Raw genomic sequence first — 16839 nt, 5'->3', positions numbered from 1 at the left:
AAAGATGGAAAATGGCTCAATCAGTGCCATTTGTACATCATTATATGTCCTCGGGCTGGACAGAATTTGATAATATCCTTTGTTGACTTTCACCGGGATCACATTAAGATGATGAGATGACATCATGTTGTTGTTTCACCACTTTGCAAACTGAAAATGCATAGTGTGATTAATGTGTTTTTGCATACAGTTGCATTTACCATACTGATGCTGGAAAATATCCCTAATATTGTTTTGATGCTGCCCATCTCTTGCGTACTTGTTCTTCTTTTACACAGCTGGAATAAGAGGAGGACAGGGCCATTTTCACCACAGCTTTAAACCATTTTCCAGTCCTTGTTTATGTATTTGTTTTAAGTTATTACAATGCTTTCTCTTATTTTAATAGCATGGGCTTGCCATTTCCTCTGTCGTGAGGCGCATTATTATCAATTTTTGCTGCTCCAGGTTGCATCCTCTGTTGTTTTTGGAACAGTGAACCTCATTTCTCTTGCTCAGAACTCAATTAAAAAATAATTCAAGCTCCCTACAAATTACCGTCCGTGGCCCACTGGGGACAGTGGATGCAATTATACCTGCACATTTGTCAGCAAGATAATACTATGCCTGCTAATTTCAGACTATGGTGTGAGCACATGTTATCATCAGGAAATGTAATGGTGGAGGTGATCAGCCTTGCCCACCCCTTCCTCTGCTGACAGTTATTGATTATTCAAGTCCAGCTGGTCAATATGAACGTTAAACTTCAACCTCATACAGAATCTGTTGAATAACTTCAGCCTGGCGAGTCAGTACCAAATCGCAACTGACTGACCAAGTTGTTTCTTTGTACTTTTTTGCAACTTGTTAAAACACAGAAAGTGTGTATTTTTTTCTTAATACTACGATCTGCTGCTCTGATTGACTACAGTGAAGCAATTGAGTGATGACCTGTTGAGTTGAATCAAACCTGTTGCATCTCATCTTATCGGGGCGTTTACTATTTTTCACACCATACATGGTCTTCACAGTGAGACTAAGTGCCAGTACTCATTTTCCCTGAAGCTTGAATGAGACTCATATTATACTTCATAACAACACACTCAGACATTCATGGAGGTGGTCTTTATCTGGGGCAAGATAAGAGCCACACTGCAAGAAACCCAGGTAGAGTGAATCCTGCATGACTTACTGTGCAATGAGAATTTTGACAAGTCCCGCGTGGCCGCAGGTAGCAGCAGCATGCAGCGGTGTCCATAGTTCATTATCCTGAGCATTAACACTGGCTCCTCGGTCTAGCAGGATCTTCACCATCTCCTCATAGTTGTCTATACAACACTGTGTGAAGACAGAGAGGGAGGGGGACAAGATTGGATTTGGTTTAACTTGAAAGCATAGTGCTTAAAACCTTGAAAAAGAAACAGAGGATGGAGAGAGAACTGAAAGAAAGACGAAAATAAATAAGTATGGAGGTAAAAAATGAGAAGAAGTAGAAAGACAAAAGTTAACACTTTGCAGGGCCTGTGTCTGTCGCTGCTGTTTTCCCACTCAGTCATCAGCTAATGTGACAAACTGGTATGGCTTCCTCTTGTTTGAAGAAATGTTATGCAGCTGAAAAGGAGCTCTAAGTATAATTCATACTGTGAGTACTCAGCTGTGCTGCACTGACACTGTACGCTTCAGCACCCTAATCAGTGCAAGAAAGGGATGAGAAAAAGACTCATTTGTCACCAACAGCACAGACGAACAAGAAGTCCATAAAGAACTCGAGCTGTATCTCTTCAAAAGTCTTTTAACAGCATATTGTAGAGTGCAAAACCGAGAACGCATTAAGCCAATTTGGACACAGTCATTGTGACATCGCAGCCGCTGTGTGGGCTGCTCCCTGGATCTGAGACAAAACTGGAAATGCACCCATAACTCACACCCATTCACTGAGATGCAGAAACAAAGACAGAGAGGGACAGAAAGTATTTTCCTTGTTAAACTGGGTGTGATTACAGGGTGTAGAGAATAGAGAATTTTCCATGGAAACCAATGTTGCAAACCGGCTGCTGTCAGCAGCAGCAGTTTTCTCCATCAGAGCTAATTGGTGTGAGTGTGGCAGTGCCATGCCGTTGAACAAAGATAAAGACGACTGAGAATAAGTGCAGATAGGGAGAGGCAACACAGAAACAGGCTGCAAAGTGCAGATATAAAGAATGGGATTACTTTGACACAGTAAGAGGATCAGATATAATCAGAAAACTGAAGGATTCAGAGCAGAAGCCTTGTTTCCAAAGTCAGCCAAAGCCTGTGTTATTATTTGTGATTGTAAAGTTGTGGATTTAAATCTGGCTCATGACATTTTTAATCCAACCTCCCGGCGCTTCAGTCTAGAACATATTAAAGCAAAAATCCAGCTTCTACACCTGGATGTTTTCAACAAAGAGCATCTACACTTTAGTCAAACCCTGCCTGAGTGTTGTAATTTCTCTTTTCTGTTTTGAAATGAAATGAGACATCTGTCATGATGAAATGCAAAATCTTTTCTGACAAAATGACTGCTGATAATCCCATTATGAAGCCTGAATGTACTTTATTGAAGATTTAAACAATGAGAGGAAAATGAAAAAAAATATTGGTAGCAAATAGAAACAAAATAAAGATGACAGGGAATAAATGAGCTAAATAAATACATTCATTTGGAAAACTGCTTATCCTCTTAAGGCTTCCAAAAAGCAGCAGCCTCTCCCAGCATGCATTGTGAAGGAGGCATGGTACGCCCTATTACAGGCCTGACACACAGGCCTGTAATGTTTTATGCTTTCCAAATCCCAACAAACCATTAAAGCCTCTGTGCAACTTTTACACATACTAAGTTCACAATTCTAGTGAAAATGATTTACTCACAGATTACAATTCTGTGTTTTGAGGCTCTATCTTTAAGCAGTTTGCAAAACTTTTTAGAGTGACATAAATGTTCATTATATAAAATAAGTCAAAATTGTAACTTTATTAATGATTTTTTAAATAGTTGGACAAATCTGTCAACCAAAAACCTCAAGTACTGTTTTGATCCAGAATCTCAAATATGAAGATTTTCTGCTCTTTTCTATTCGGTGTTGTTGCGGATTAAGGCTTTTTTTTTTTTTTTTTTTTAAATATAGCTCCTATGTGTTTTTGCCCTTTGCCCACATGCCAACACAGTTTCAGCTCACTGAAACTCTTTCCAAGGTTAACATTTTCAGAAACACTGTTTGCAGTGTTGACATAAGGTCAGGGGTGTCTTTGCTTGTGAGAGTGTTCACCATTGTCTTGTTTGCATGAGGCGATTTTGTGTAGTGGCGGAAGTGGCCAAAATAGTGCTGGTGCTAATTTACCTCACAGGGCTTTTTATCTTCACATATATAATAATAGAATACTCTATTTCGAAGAACAGAGGTGTCGGAATCAGTCCACACACATGATTTCCCCTTTTCATGACAACTCGTCTGTGATAGCCTGCAAAAGAGATAATATTTTTTAACAAGCTTATGATTGGCAGATGTGGCTTTAGAGTTAAGGTTCATTAAATAATCTCTGCCAAGTTTCTGCATTGTCACATCGACTGACAGAAAGAGGAGGCATTATAAACTAGTTAACTGAGCACAGGTTTAAAACATCACAGTTTAAATTAGTTTGTCGTTTCCTGTTCAGCCTAATACTTCACAATACTAGCTGCTCTAATTCCTACATCTTGAAAAGGCTGATAAAAATGAATGACAGAAAGAACTTCTCAACTTTTCCACTTAGCTTTCAACTTTGCATCACATTGTACATGCTCACCATATAAACCTTAACTAAGGTGCAGAGGGAGGATAGTTTTCTTTTTTGTGGATTTACATCAAGGGTGAGCTAAAGTGCTATCTGTAGAGGCTTCTAGTAGCTCAGAGCAGGAGCGAGAGCAGGGCAGACAATGATACAGATGGAGGCACAAACATGAATATAAACCAACTGGATGGAAATGCCAAGAAAGAGAAGTGGGAGGGCAGATTACAAGACAGATGAATGTCACTTTGGGAAATGCAAGCGACAACAGAAGACTCTGTTGTTCACATCCTGAAAGAGTCCCTGTTTTAAGGTGATTTTAGAGCAAATAACCATTTCTTCTATCAAAACCAAAACAGCAGACACTAGGTCTTAGCCATATTTTCAGGGCAACAGAACACAATTATAGAAACTGAATATATTAGTAAATGATAGATATCAAATTTCTGACTGTCTTTGTTAGTATTAACTCTCAGTGTCATATAATTGAGGCAACAATAGCTGAGTAAAGCTGTGATATGATTTGATGGCTCAGAACGTCGCCTTCTATACCACATACAAATACATCTCTTTTGGCTTCAAAACAAAACGTCAGTCTCCATTCTCACCTGCACTCCATCTGTGATTCTGCTTTCTTGCTCTCTGATAAAAACTTTAATCGAAATGTTTTAACAAAAAAAATAAAAAATGAATAACAAAATAAACAGACAAGTAGATAACACTGATGTGAGGAGTTGCAAGCAAGCTCTGGAGTTTTGTAGCTTCGACTTGCAGGGCTACTCAGATAAGGCAGCTCTGACACGAGTGCAGTGGGGGAGTACATAAATTAATATACAACACAAGAGAGGAAATGAAATTACTGCACAGATGCACAGGATAGATAGCAGGAAGACAGATAAGAGGCGAAATTGAAAAAAAAAAAAAAAGGCTGACTGACTGGAAACTCGAATGGCTGACAAACACATCCTGTGAGAAACATTTCAGTTGAGGCGAAGGTGTACGCGGAGATTACCAGATGTGAAGTTTTACAATAAAGTTTTGCATGAATGTTTAACTGTAAATGAAACTGTGATACTGCAACAGTTTGCATTGAAGTCTACCACTGAAAAACAGTTGCTTCGTGGTTATGAACTGTGGCTGCTTTTGACAAACCACACAGGCATAACATCTTGTCTGCAGGAAACTTTGTTGCCTGGGTATAAGAATTTGTGTGACAAATAAAAGGAAAGGAAACAGAAAATACAACAAATGGGCAATAATAACAACCTGGTCTCTGACATCTGAAACGTTGCCTACTTTTACATTTTCTGTGTTTATAATAGGTTTGTTGCAGCTCATTCACAGTTGCTGGTAAAAAAGTGACCATTGGAGCTGTGCAGGAGAGATTATTACATAGGGTGTCATCTTCTTGTAACACAGCCAAGAAATACTGTGAAAATGCTGAGAAGTGTGAGACTGATGGAGTCCAGAAGCTTGTCGACAACTAGTAACTACTCAGTCTCTACCTCCTTTAAATTAACACAAAAAACAATTAGTTGAAGAGAGAATATTAACTGTTGAAAAGAGAAAGCTCGCGTTCTTGCTTGCGTCAACAGACTAAGAAGTTTTTGCCGCTACAGTCTCAGCCTCAGTCTGTTGAGAACAGGATGTTTTGATGGATAAAAGCAAACTTCAGACACTCAGATTACTGAGTTGCTAAATTTAAAACTCTTCTCTACTTGTGCTACAGCTCAAAAATACAGACACCTGTAGTTTCATCTAAAAAGTCAAATCAGAAGTTTAGGTTAGAGTGACTGTGATGTAAAGTAGCCTCAATAGTAGGGTTCGGCATTATGGACACAGAGTCCTCAATCAGTCTACTCTTCTGTTGAATTATAGCTTTTGCCTACAATGTGGGCCTGATCTGTTTGGAAGCGGAGGAATTTAAAGAGTATAGAGAATTAAAATCTCTGTGATATATGAAGAGTGAAAGCGCTACATGGTGCTAACAGCAGACAGGCAGCGTGAAAATAAAAAGAAATATATAATGGCTGCAGTCTGGAGAACCTGGACCAAGTCACAGAGTGCAGGAGGAGGTTTGCTTAGGGGCTTCTCTTTTTGATTCAAAATTTTTCTGAAGAAAATTTGCAATAGGCTCAGTGTGAAAGAGCCATGTCTATTGACTTTTTTTTTTTTTTTTAGTATGTATTCAGTGTAATTTGGTGTAAAAGACCTTTACTGTCAGTGATACTTGCATAGTTGATAGGTGACAGGCAAAATGAGCAGGAAAGAACAAAGTGTCTTCATGACCTTCTTAGAAAGGCTGTCAGAAACAGAAGTGTTCTCTGTGGAGGCTGCTTTATGTGTGTCAACTACGTCCGGTGTTCATGAAGAAAAGAGAACCAACTCGAAGGAAAAGACAGACGAGCATGAGTCATACGTTTTCTTATTTTAGTTTGCGTGTGTGCACGTATGGAAATATTAAAATGGCATATTGGTAATTCAGAGAACAACTTGTGTCTTTCATTTTCAGTCTGAATCTAGTCATTGGTAAGCTTGAAGATGTGATTCTGAAAAAATGAACAGCTGCATAAAATCGACAAGAACAAGAACATTTACGCACTAACTCATCTTAAGGCTTCAGGCTGTGGCAGTGGCATGACAGATGTCGTCAGAAAAACCAAAGAAGCTACAACCTACACACTTGCTAACAACCAGGCTAATCTCCTAACCGCCTTCTGAATAAACCCACATACTTCAACCCACCTGCTAGCTAACTACTAACTTGCCGCTGAGCTAAACACAATGAAGCAAGCAGGAGAATAATGTGCTATTCATGATGCAAAGTATTCACACAAGGGATGGGAGTGTGGCTGACACAAAGGCCCAGATTATGCCCGTGTGGCTGGAAAACAACGACGACAGTCTTGCTGGGAACTGTCAGTGGGCTGAGAGGGCTGCAGTCCAGGTTGACAAGCAAAATGACGAGGAAATGAGGCTGAGATTTTTTACTCTTAATGGCTGACATCGGATCGGGGATACTGCCAGGAAAGCTGCTGGGGACAGAGCTGCCACCTGAAATGGAAATCTTCAGGGGTTAAGTCGGCTAGAGCAGGAGCAGGTGGCTGAGAGTGCAGGAGATTAGAGGTTAAAAGTGAACAGAGCTGAACAAAGCATTACCAAATCACGAAGAGTGAAAGGATCTGGATGAAAAAACCCAAGATGTCGAGTTCAGCTATTGGGAATCAGACATATCAGGCTAAATGAATTGAATGTGAGCTGCGACAATCAGTCGAGTACAGTGTGGTACCTCAAATGATGATTTCTGGGCTTGAATCTCCATTTAAATTAGTGTACCTTTTCCTTTCCTCTCTTTTTCTGTCTCTCTTTCACACACAGTCCAACATCAACACGAAATCATGTCTCTAAAAAATAAATTAGAGCATATTAATAAGAAAGAGTGATGGATATTACTGAACATGGGGAGCCAAGTGTAAGAACATGATGCTGGCAGGTCTGAGTCCTCCCAAGGCTGACGTAACGAAGACCTGACTGACTAATGAAAAGGCTGGAAACACACCAACGCAAGCTTCACAACTCCACATGATCATATCCTGCCGATGATCCTTACAGCAGGATTATCAGTCAACTCTGTATGTGCCTCTGTCATCTCTGCATACATTTTTAAGTGTTTTTAAATGTGATTCCAGCACTCTGTTGATGTTCTGGGTCATCGTGCCCACTCACCCACACCGGTGTCTCGAAGCAAAACACAAGAGCTTTGAGCCAGATAACAGATAACAGCTGGGACTCGCCCAAATGTGGGACAAGGAGAGGCAGGTGTGTTTGGAAGCATCTGCTGGCAAGGAGGTTGTCTTCCTCTACCTCTTAGTGCTTTCAAAACCAAAAATATCCTTGTATACCTGCAATATCTTCCTGGCAAAGCAAAAACATGAGTTAGAACCCTCTTGACAAAGTATATTATATGATTCAATGCCAAAAAAAAAAAAAAAAAAGCAATTACAGCCAACAAAGCTGCTAATATGAACAGTATCTGATGTATGCACTGCTGGAAATAACGTGTAATTATACACAAGCATTTAAATTCACTTTTTGTGCTCTTTGCTGTGCGTTAGTTGCAGCTACAGTCAAGGCTTTCTCCAGGTTGCTGGATGGGTTAGTTTAGCATTTTCAGACTGTCTTGTTGAGCTCATCGCCTGTGACAGTTAATTTTCTCCCTCCTTGTCATTAATTATAAAGAGACAGAACACTCTCCAGCCTAGCAACTTGAGGGCCACAAATGAGACTTTGAAATTCTCCATTCAGAAGCAAGACAGATGTCTTGTCCCCTAATATATTACAACCCCCAGTTTCGTTCGGGTCAGTACGGTAGCCTTTCTCTCTGGAGTGGTGGAGAACTCGCAACATACATTTTGTCTTCTTTCAGCTTAAAGCTCTAGCAGTGCAGTGGTACAATGATGGTGCAATGCAAAGCTTGAGAGACTCATTTCTACCTGTTGTAGCTGTTTGCTGCCACAAAACATATGGAATAATCACAAATGTAAGATAGTCCTGTTTGTGTTTTTGGTCCTTTGGCTTCTTCCCCTGCTTCAGAAAACACAGGTGACAAAACACATGTCATAGTGCAGTGGAGTCGAACAGATTACTGTTGCATGGAGTCACAAGCTGTGCTTTCGAGGGTAGATCAAAAAGTTCTGAGTCTGTTCATCATTTGCATGCAGTGAGTGCATCATGGCTACGTGCATGCGCCATATGCAAGCACTAACAGTCACGAGTCAGGATGTTGCATGTCAGCGCACTGTAACCATCTAGATCTGTTTTACGCATTTATGTGAGAACTGGTAGATGCGCATTTGCAATATCTCCATGGACTGCAAAGTGGAACAGACAAGAAAACATCACATTCTGTGTCAGTCAGTAGCCCTGGACATCCAGACACTTTATGTCAAGGAACATCGCTGGTGACTAGATTTGCGTCTGCAGCTATCAACAAGAGAAGAAACAGCAGTTCTCATAGTGAAAAAACTCAGGTCAAGAGTGAAATGGGACAATGCTTCTTTTCTTTCACATTCACAGTTTTGCACCAGGGACTAGTCCCCCAGGGTCAGACTGATGAGACAGAACTCTGGGATGTGTGACAGAAAACCTTTGGCGGAAATGACCTGAACTGTGGCACAATGGCATTTGGGTGCTACAATGTGCTGAACCTGCTCACAGCTCAGGTTTTTCAGGCCACAACAACAGAATCATCACTGCCCACCCTGCCCTACTTGCCAGATTTGAGTGCCTGTCATGGCTTCTTATTTTTCCACAAAGTGAAATTCAAGTTGAAGGATCACTGTTTTGACATAGCTTAAGAGATTCAGCAGTCATTATAGATGGTGCTTGACATGTTTACATAAATGGCCTTGCAGTCTTGGAACTTTTCGATCACTCTTCTTATAAAAGCTTGCATGGTACATTGTATCATACATCATACCAAAAGGACCCTTGACCCTTTTGATTTCACCTAACCTTTCAAACAATTACCTTTGGTCTCGTGTAACAGTATGTATGTGTGTAATTCCACTTGCTATGATTGGTTGTCGGCTCAGTGGCGCCTTCTTGGGAGCTGTGGTGTGCCACTGGTACCGGTGTTGCGCCGTCAGTTCCCGAGAGGCGTGCATGAGGTAGGTTGCGGAGCACAGCACGAGCTCATGAATGGTTGTGTTATGAGTTTCATTTGTTTATTTTTGGAAATGTGAGTGTATAATCAGTTACATTAATGTTCGTGGAAGTGTGTGGATATGTGTGTCGTTTGTCTGTGTGCGTTGGTTGGGGAGATTGAGAATGTTCACTAGCTAGCTAGCTAGTAGCGAACATGAGCTGGTAGAACTGTGATGCTCCTTTCGCAGAGCGCTGTGCACGAAACGCCTGAGCCCGCTGACCAGAGCTATCTTGTGTTGCCAGGTACATATTTAGTTTTGTGACTGTGTTTTCATATGTTTTTGTAATAAAATTGTCGTGCTGTCAGTTCCCAAGAGGCATGCATGAGAGCGCTGTGCACGAGACGCCTGAGCCCGCTGACCAGAGTTATCTTGTGTTGCCAGATGGACCAATAAATGGAAAAATACAGTTCTGCATTCCGACTCATTATTAATAAAAAAAAACAAACACAACGCAGAGTCGAAGGGGTTACATTCGCCTAGGCTCAACATGCTGTCTGTTGTTGGAGGACTGCACGGTAGTGTGTCTCCAGATCATCTGTGTTGGTTGAATTCCTATAAGCCTTTACTTTGCATACAAAGATAGCTACACGAACGGACACTAGCGTGGATGTTTCTTTGGGTGTTGCAGGAAATCATTCAGGTACTGAGCCTTATAACGGTAGTGCAAACCCTGATAGCATGTTGTGGTTGTTGTTTTAGCAGCACTCATCCAGGGGTTGGACTGTTTCAGGAAAAAAGATGCCATATTTGTTTTTTTTGTTTTTTTAACTCTTCAAAACTATTTACTTTTTTTTTTTTTAAATAATGAAACAGTTAAATGAAGAGATTAATCATATTGTCACACAAATTGAATGAAATATGTTAATTAGAGAGCTTTAGTTTTTAGGCTAGGGCATTAAGCTTCTCATTTAAAAACACAACACCAAGCAGGAGACAACAAAGAAAACGTACTTAAAACTAACTACTACATATGACAGTGTTGCACTTGGATGTAAATGTATAAAGTTACGAAAACGTATAAAAAATACTGTTCAAAAAAAAAGAGCACCAGAGAGAGAAGTTTAAAATCTTGCTTCACTTCACTTTATGTGAAGTAAAACCTGTCAATATGTCTGCTGGACAGTACAATTACACTGTGCGTTTGAACATATTCGACGAGCTGACACCGTGACATCAAGCTGCACAGACGCAAAAGCTGTTTTGCACAAACAATGGTGCCTGAGTGTTCTGAAGTGGCACCCTTATGTTTTCTCCAGAGCGGTTTCACTGAAATAAAGGAGGCCTGGGGCAGTGCTTTGTGATGCAGTGCTGGTGACAGCACAGCTTCACACACAGTGATACCAACACGAACACACTGACTTGACACTGATCATTCATCAAATCATACCCACTGAAGTGATCAGCGTGCTTTCATTAAGAATTCACAGGGCTGAAACAGTAAATACTGAAGTGTATATAGATGTGTGATTGCAGAGCAGCGGTGTGTGTGTTTGTGCGTTGTGGTGTATACAGTCACCCTGCAAGCCATCTGCTTAATGTCTCATATGAGTGAGGTAAAACCAACCCTGGACAGGCATGAGATCTCATTTGGAGACACATCAACACCACTTTCTTGATTTATCTCACTTGCTAGTGTGTATAGATGTATGATTGCAGAGGTGTGTGTGTGCGTGTGTGTGTGTCCTCTCATCTGATTTCTTTCATTCCTTTTCGCAGTATATTTTTTCTGTTCTCTATGGACAACAAAATGCAGGTTAAGAGTATGAATGCACGTGTGTGTGTGTGTGTGTGTGTATTTTTATGTAGTATATATAGATCCATTTCCTTTGTATGTTTGTGTAATATGTCCATGTCTGCCTCTGTGTGTGTGTGCAGAGCATCTGAGAAGTGCAAAGGTCTCATCTTGAAGACACTGTGCAGGCCGACCCATCCAAATAGCAGGTTATCAGGTACACACACATTCAAAGCCAAAGGGTCAATCTGATCTCATGGCAGCCCACTGCTTTTAAAACACCAGGACTTCAATTTTCTCTTCCCCTGTTCATTTGGCTGCTTCACAGCAGGAGCCTGAATATTAGGCTTTGAACAGCCGAGAGGGAAAGAGAGATGGCTGTGTTAGCCGAGGCAGAGCGAAAGGTGGCAAAGAAGGAGAGAGGACATAAAGTGTCAGAGGAATAGTAAAATTGCAGAGAGACAAATTGGGGGGGGGAGTAATCCAAAGGTATAAACAAGTATCACCCTCTGAAATGTTTACAGATAAAGAGATATCCTTTATTACATCAGATTTGTTCATATTTTACATTAAAATGGGACTCCACTTCAGTTGTTAAGATAATTTAATGTCTACCACACTGGAAACAACTCCTTGTCTGCCCATAAAGATGCCGTCCAAACCATTGGGGACAAAATAAAATTCTGAGTTTATTCTTTGAGCTACTTCAGCAATTGGCATTTCTTTTTGGGAAGGACAAACAAAAATGGTACAGTCAGCAAGAGCAGCATCCTCACAGATGCCCTGCTGCTTGAGAAATCAAACTTTACGCCAAATAAAACGCTCTCTATCACTGGTGTCTTTTGAGGAATGTTTTAGCCCAGCGCTCAGATTGGCTCAGGCTCTGGATAATGTCTGTGCCAGACATCATTTCAGGTTTTAGGTTGGAGTAAAAAACAAATACTTCTTTCCAGGCTAAAAACCTGTTCCAATCAAGGGCTGGTTGATTTGTGACTAAATGAGACGTGTAAGGATCAATTGTTTACACACACAACCGAGCAGATCAAAGTGAACGTGGCACTGATTTGGATGAGGTACAAGCCTTGATTATTTTGTCAGCAATGGCTCTAATTAGCAAGTGAAAATAGGCCTGATATTCTCTAACAATTTCCTATGTCAAATTTCCACCCGATACTGAACTAATTTCCTCACTATTAAAAAACATTTTTTCAGTGTCAGAAAAACTTCAACACTCCATTCTGCACAAAGCCTTTAATTCATACCTGGGCAAACTAATCAGGAAATGATTTAATTACATTTCAACAAAGAACGAGATGGTGATGAAGTTAAAAGTTAGAAGAAAATCACCATGTTTTACTACTCAACCAAAAAAAAAAAGAATTCCACCTAAAAGAATGAAGCCTAGAAAACTGAGTTCCCTATTATTCTGTGTTATCTTCTTTACTAACAAAACAACCATCATGTTGATCAATAGAGCTCATTTTTTCAGACAGGAATGATGCTCCAAGACTGAGTGTACTAGTCACATAGGAAGAAAGGGGAAAAGTCACTGGGATAAAAATAGAAATAGCCGTGATTTGTGTTTTTCTTTTGGTAAATGGGCTGCATTTACAGTATGCATTGCTTTTACCCAAACCACTTTAAGACAAAGGCCTGGTGCCTGTTGAAGTTCTTGCAGTGAGACATTGCAAATAAATTCATTCTTGAGTTACACAGTGTGCAGGAGTCTTTTTGAACCCAAAACACTGCAAATTTCTGCTCCCGATTTTCTCATTCACACACACACAGACCGTCAAGAGCAATTTGAGGTTTTGCTCAAGGAGGATGTGGACAGACAAAGTAAAAAGTCAAACTGATGAGATGAGAAGACGTCCTGCTCTACCTGCCTTTCTCTACCTACTTTTATCATTTTCAATTTGAGATAAGACTGACATCAGTTAGACATCAGTGCTTCAGTTTTAAAGGAAAGCACTGGCTGATGTTGACGAATCACTGGGATCAAAGAGACAAACAGGTGGAAACAGGTAATCTTACCTGATGCAGAGCGGTCAGACCATCTTCATTGCAGAGGTCTGGACTCACATTGTTCTTCAGCAGGTAACGAACTGATGGAAAAAAAGACAAGAAACATAGTTTAAACAAGTGTGTTTCTTCTCACAAACTAAACCACTCTTACAGGTCTCACTTCACTGTATGCTTCACTTGCACTAATAAAAGTCGATTTTGTGGCTGAGAAGTGAAAGATTCTCAGTTTGCTCTCCTTACTTGCGATTCGAGAGGCACACGTGTTGAATAGTGATTCGGTTATTCAGTTGCATGATCAATATTTCAGGATGAATAAGATGCTCTGGCCACTGCAAACAAAACAATAGATGTGGGGGGATAGGGCAAAAAACATAAGATCCTACACAACTTAATTCCTCTAAATTGCTCACACAGCCTGCAGGTGCACATCCACTAAAGCATTCGTTGCCAGATGACATCACCAATCAATCTGCAATCCATTAATCACACTGCATCATTGTAATGCATCTCTGCAAGAACTTCAATCTCTCAAATTATCAACTCTGCCGGGATGTTACCCAACTGACCTTGGAAATATGGATGAATGGGTGATGGGGTGAAGGGGAGATAGGGAGGGTTGGTGATGGAGGATGATGTAATGATGCTTGGGATTACACAGTTTGTCTGCTTCTGAGTCCAAACAGATAAACCCTCTGCCCGGATCCCACTAAAAAAAAATACAAAATCCGTTCACATAGCCTGAACACTAGACATCTGCCTGACTGCTAAACCTGCCAGGCCTGAGCAGGAAGTGGTGGTGGCACGTAGGGCTCCTCTCCACGTCATTATCATCCCCTCTATTTGGCAGCGCTGCCGTCTGCCTTTATTTCAATAGAACAAAAAAAAAAAAAAAGAGAGAGAGTGGATAAACCAGGTTATGATGCTGACAGAGAGATGAGAGAGATTTGGGATGATAATGATCACATCTGTCTCTTGGACTGGCAGAAAAATGGCCCCATACACATTAACTAGACGCACCATGTGTATGCGCACAATATCAGACACAAACAAACATGTTTCCTTCTGTTCATATCCATCTATCAAATAATATACAATAAAACTGGTTATTGTGATTTCCATCACAATGGTTGTTTCACCAAAATAAAGTAAAATTATCCTACATAAATCATATTTAGGTTCTTTTAATAGTTACTTTTTCGATCCTTCTTGGGCCAATAGAGAAACTGCAGCAATGACAGTGCGTACAGTTACAGGGCAAATTGCATTTTATACATCCATCATCCATCCATTATCTATACACCGCTTAATCCTCACTGGGGTCACGAGGGTTGGAGTCTATCCCAGCCGACTCAGGCAGGGGCTGGAAAAATCGCCGGTCTATCACAGGGCTACACGTAGAGACAAACAAGCACACTCACATTCACACCTACAGACAATTTAGAATCGCCAATTAACCTCAACATGTTTTTGGACTGTGGGTGGAAGCTGGATAGCCCAGTGAGAATCCATGCTGCACAGAAAGATCCCAGGCGTCTTAACCGGGATGCAAACCGGAGATCTTCTAGCTGTGAGGTGATGGTGCTAACTCCACCGTGTAGCCCCAATTTAAACATATTTAAATAAAAAAAACAAATGTCTTTGCAAAACTTGAGCCATCTTTCCATATAATAGTCAAGCAACATGGAAACATGCTTTTGAAATGTTGCAAAAAAAATAAATAAATAAATAAAAGAAAGAAAGAAAGAAAATGTAAATTAGGCTTGTTTCCGATAACTGCTTTAAGGCAAATAAACCAGGCTGTGATTTCAGTTCAAATTAAACCCAACAGAGGTTGAGACTGGACTTTGGTTTTTAAATGCTGACCTGTACAGTCTAGTGCTCCATCAATAGGTAAGGACAGCATGTACGCTGCATGCAAGGAGAAACCCTGGGCAACAAAACCCTCAAAACACTCGCTGCTCATCTTAAAGTTTAACTGAATTATTCACATTGGAATTGCATTGTGGCACCTTATCTTCTCTGCTTTGTTTTTAATCAGAACACTTCAAAAAAAGATGTCTATACAGTATTATCCATCTATTTGGCTGTTGTTTTTTTTCAATATTTGCAGCTTTTGGTGACCTCCAAAGCACCTTTTGCATGAGAAAGTCAGCGGCAGGTGGAAAACAGGTACTTGGGGAGGAGCTGCACCTGGCATCTTTTGGCAGAAGTTTTCCCAAAGTTAAGAACAGCATTTTTTGTGACAGCGAATAAAAAGAAGGGGGGCAGGGTGTGCTACAGAGGGAGCTCATGATAACAAGATGAATATAAATGGGAGCCAAACACGAGAAAGTTTAGTATTTATGGAAAGTGGGTGTGTTGAAATTTTTTCCTTTAAGTGAGGATGAAATGGAAGTACTGTTTGACAATAATGGCTGGTCATTATGGCAGCACATTGTGAAAAATGCGGTTGAGTGAGTGCTTTTGCTACAATATGATGAAAGTGCAGCAATTATCACCCTCATGGCAACTTCCTGAATCCTATTAGACCTTGAAAAGGCTTTTGATACGCATCATTGTCAACACTGTCTATTTGTGATACTTCATTTACGGCACTATCGCAGTCATCTACACAAGAGCTCAGGTAGCAGTCAACTCCCCGACGTCAGCCATCTTTAAAATCCAAGGCCAACAAACCACGCAAAAACAATCCGCTGCAGCTGTCTGCAGTTTCGTGCACTCCTGTAAGATGTAAGCAAGGAAGAAAGTGGAATGTTACGGTGAGTGCTGAGAGAACTTGACCCAAGGTTACACAGTGCAAGCTCAGTCTGACTGCATCCAATAAATGTCACACAACATCTCTGCTTTCCTCTGTGTATTTGCAGTGCTGTGTTGTACAACCTGGATTGTAAACAACAAGCCTCAAAGGAACCTCAGTGCCAACATCACCTTTGCAGCTGACATCCCCTGCATCCTCTGTGATTTCTTTGTAATTAGATAAAGTTTTCTGGATTTCAAAATATGAAGAGGACTTTTTAAATGTCACGTTTAGGCTGGTTACTCTTAAGGAGTTCATAACTGAATTTAAATTGGCTTGCAAACTGCATTTAAATAAAAGTTTTCCTAGGAGGATGCATCTGCCACAATAAGTTGCAACAGTATAGAAATTATTTTCTTTATTGTAGCCTGAATCATCACACATCAGTCGCAGAAGAATGAGGTACTTCAGGATGTGTGTTCAGTTCTATTTAGAGTCACTGATTTAGGATTTATCCAGATTTATTATTATATAACAAATTTCTACAGACCAACAATGCAATGAAACAGCTACATCACAAAGCAAACATTCCTGCTAAGTAACAAATTAGGTGGATTAATGCAGATGTGTCCTTCGTCTTTTCTAAATATTGTAGCAGAAAAAAATAAATTGGATTTAAATTACCAAAGCCTTTCCTCTCCCAGTCACACTGCAGCTGTATTTAAGGCAGGCAAGTCTCAAACCTGTGTTTGTACAATTAGACTCGAAGAAAAAGCAAACTAGACAAGATATAATGGCATCATTCTTTCATTTGTTTATAGTTTAAAGGATAGAAAAAAGTACAGTATATAAATATGTATACAAATATA

General features: G+C 40.3%; 1 protein-coding gene across 1 annotated transcript in view; it reads right to left on the bottom strand.

The window, feature by feature from the left end:
- ppp1r16b (protein phosphatase 1, regulatory subunit 16B) overlaps positions 1-16839 on the bottom strand; it is a 120739-nt gene that overhangs the window by 21139 nt on the left and 82761 nt on the right. Inside the window, exons 3-4 of the mRNA XM_008285298.1 lie at positions 13243-13313; positions 1172-1317 (exon numbers count right to left, since the gene is read on the bottom strand). Of these exons, the coding sequence (XP_008283520.1) occupies positions 1172-1317; positions 13243-13313 (217 nt within the window). The remainder of the gene's footprint in view (positions 1-1171; positions 1318-13242; positions 13314-16839) is intronic.

The sequence above is a fragment of the Stegastes partitus genome, unplaced genomic scaffold (genome assembly GCF_000690725.1).
Source record: "Stegastes partitus isolate 25-593 unplaced genomic scaffold, Stegastes_partitus-1.0.2 Scaffold395, whole genome shotgun sequence".
In the NCBI taxonomy this organism is placed as follows: domain Eukaryota; kingdom Metazoa; phylum Chordata; class Actinopteri; family Pomacentridae; genus Stegastes; species Stegastes partitus.
This window is presented reverse-complemented; position numbering and strand designations above follow the sequence as displayed.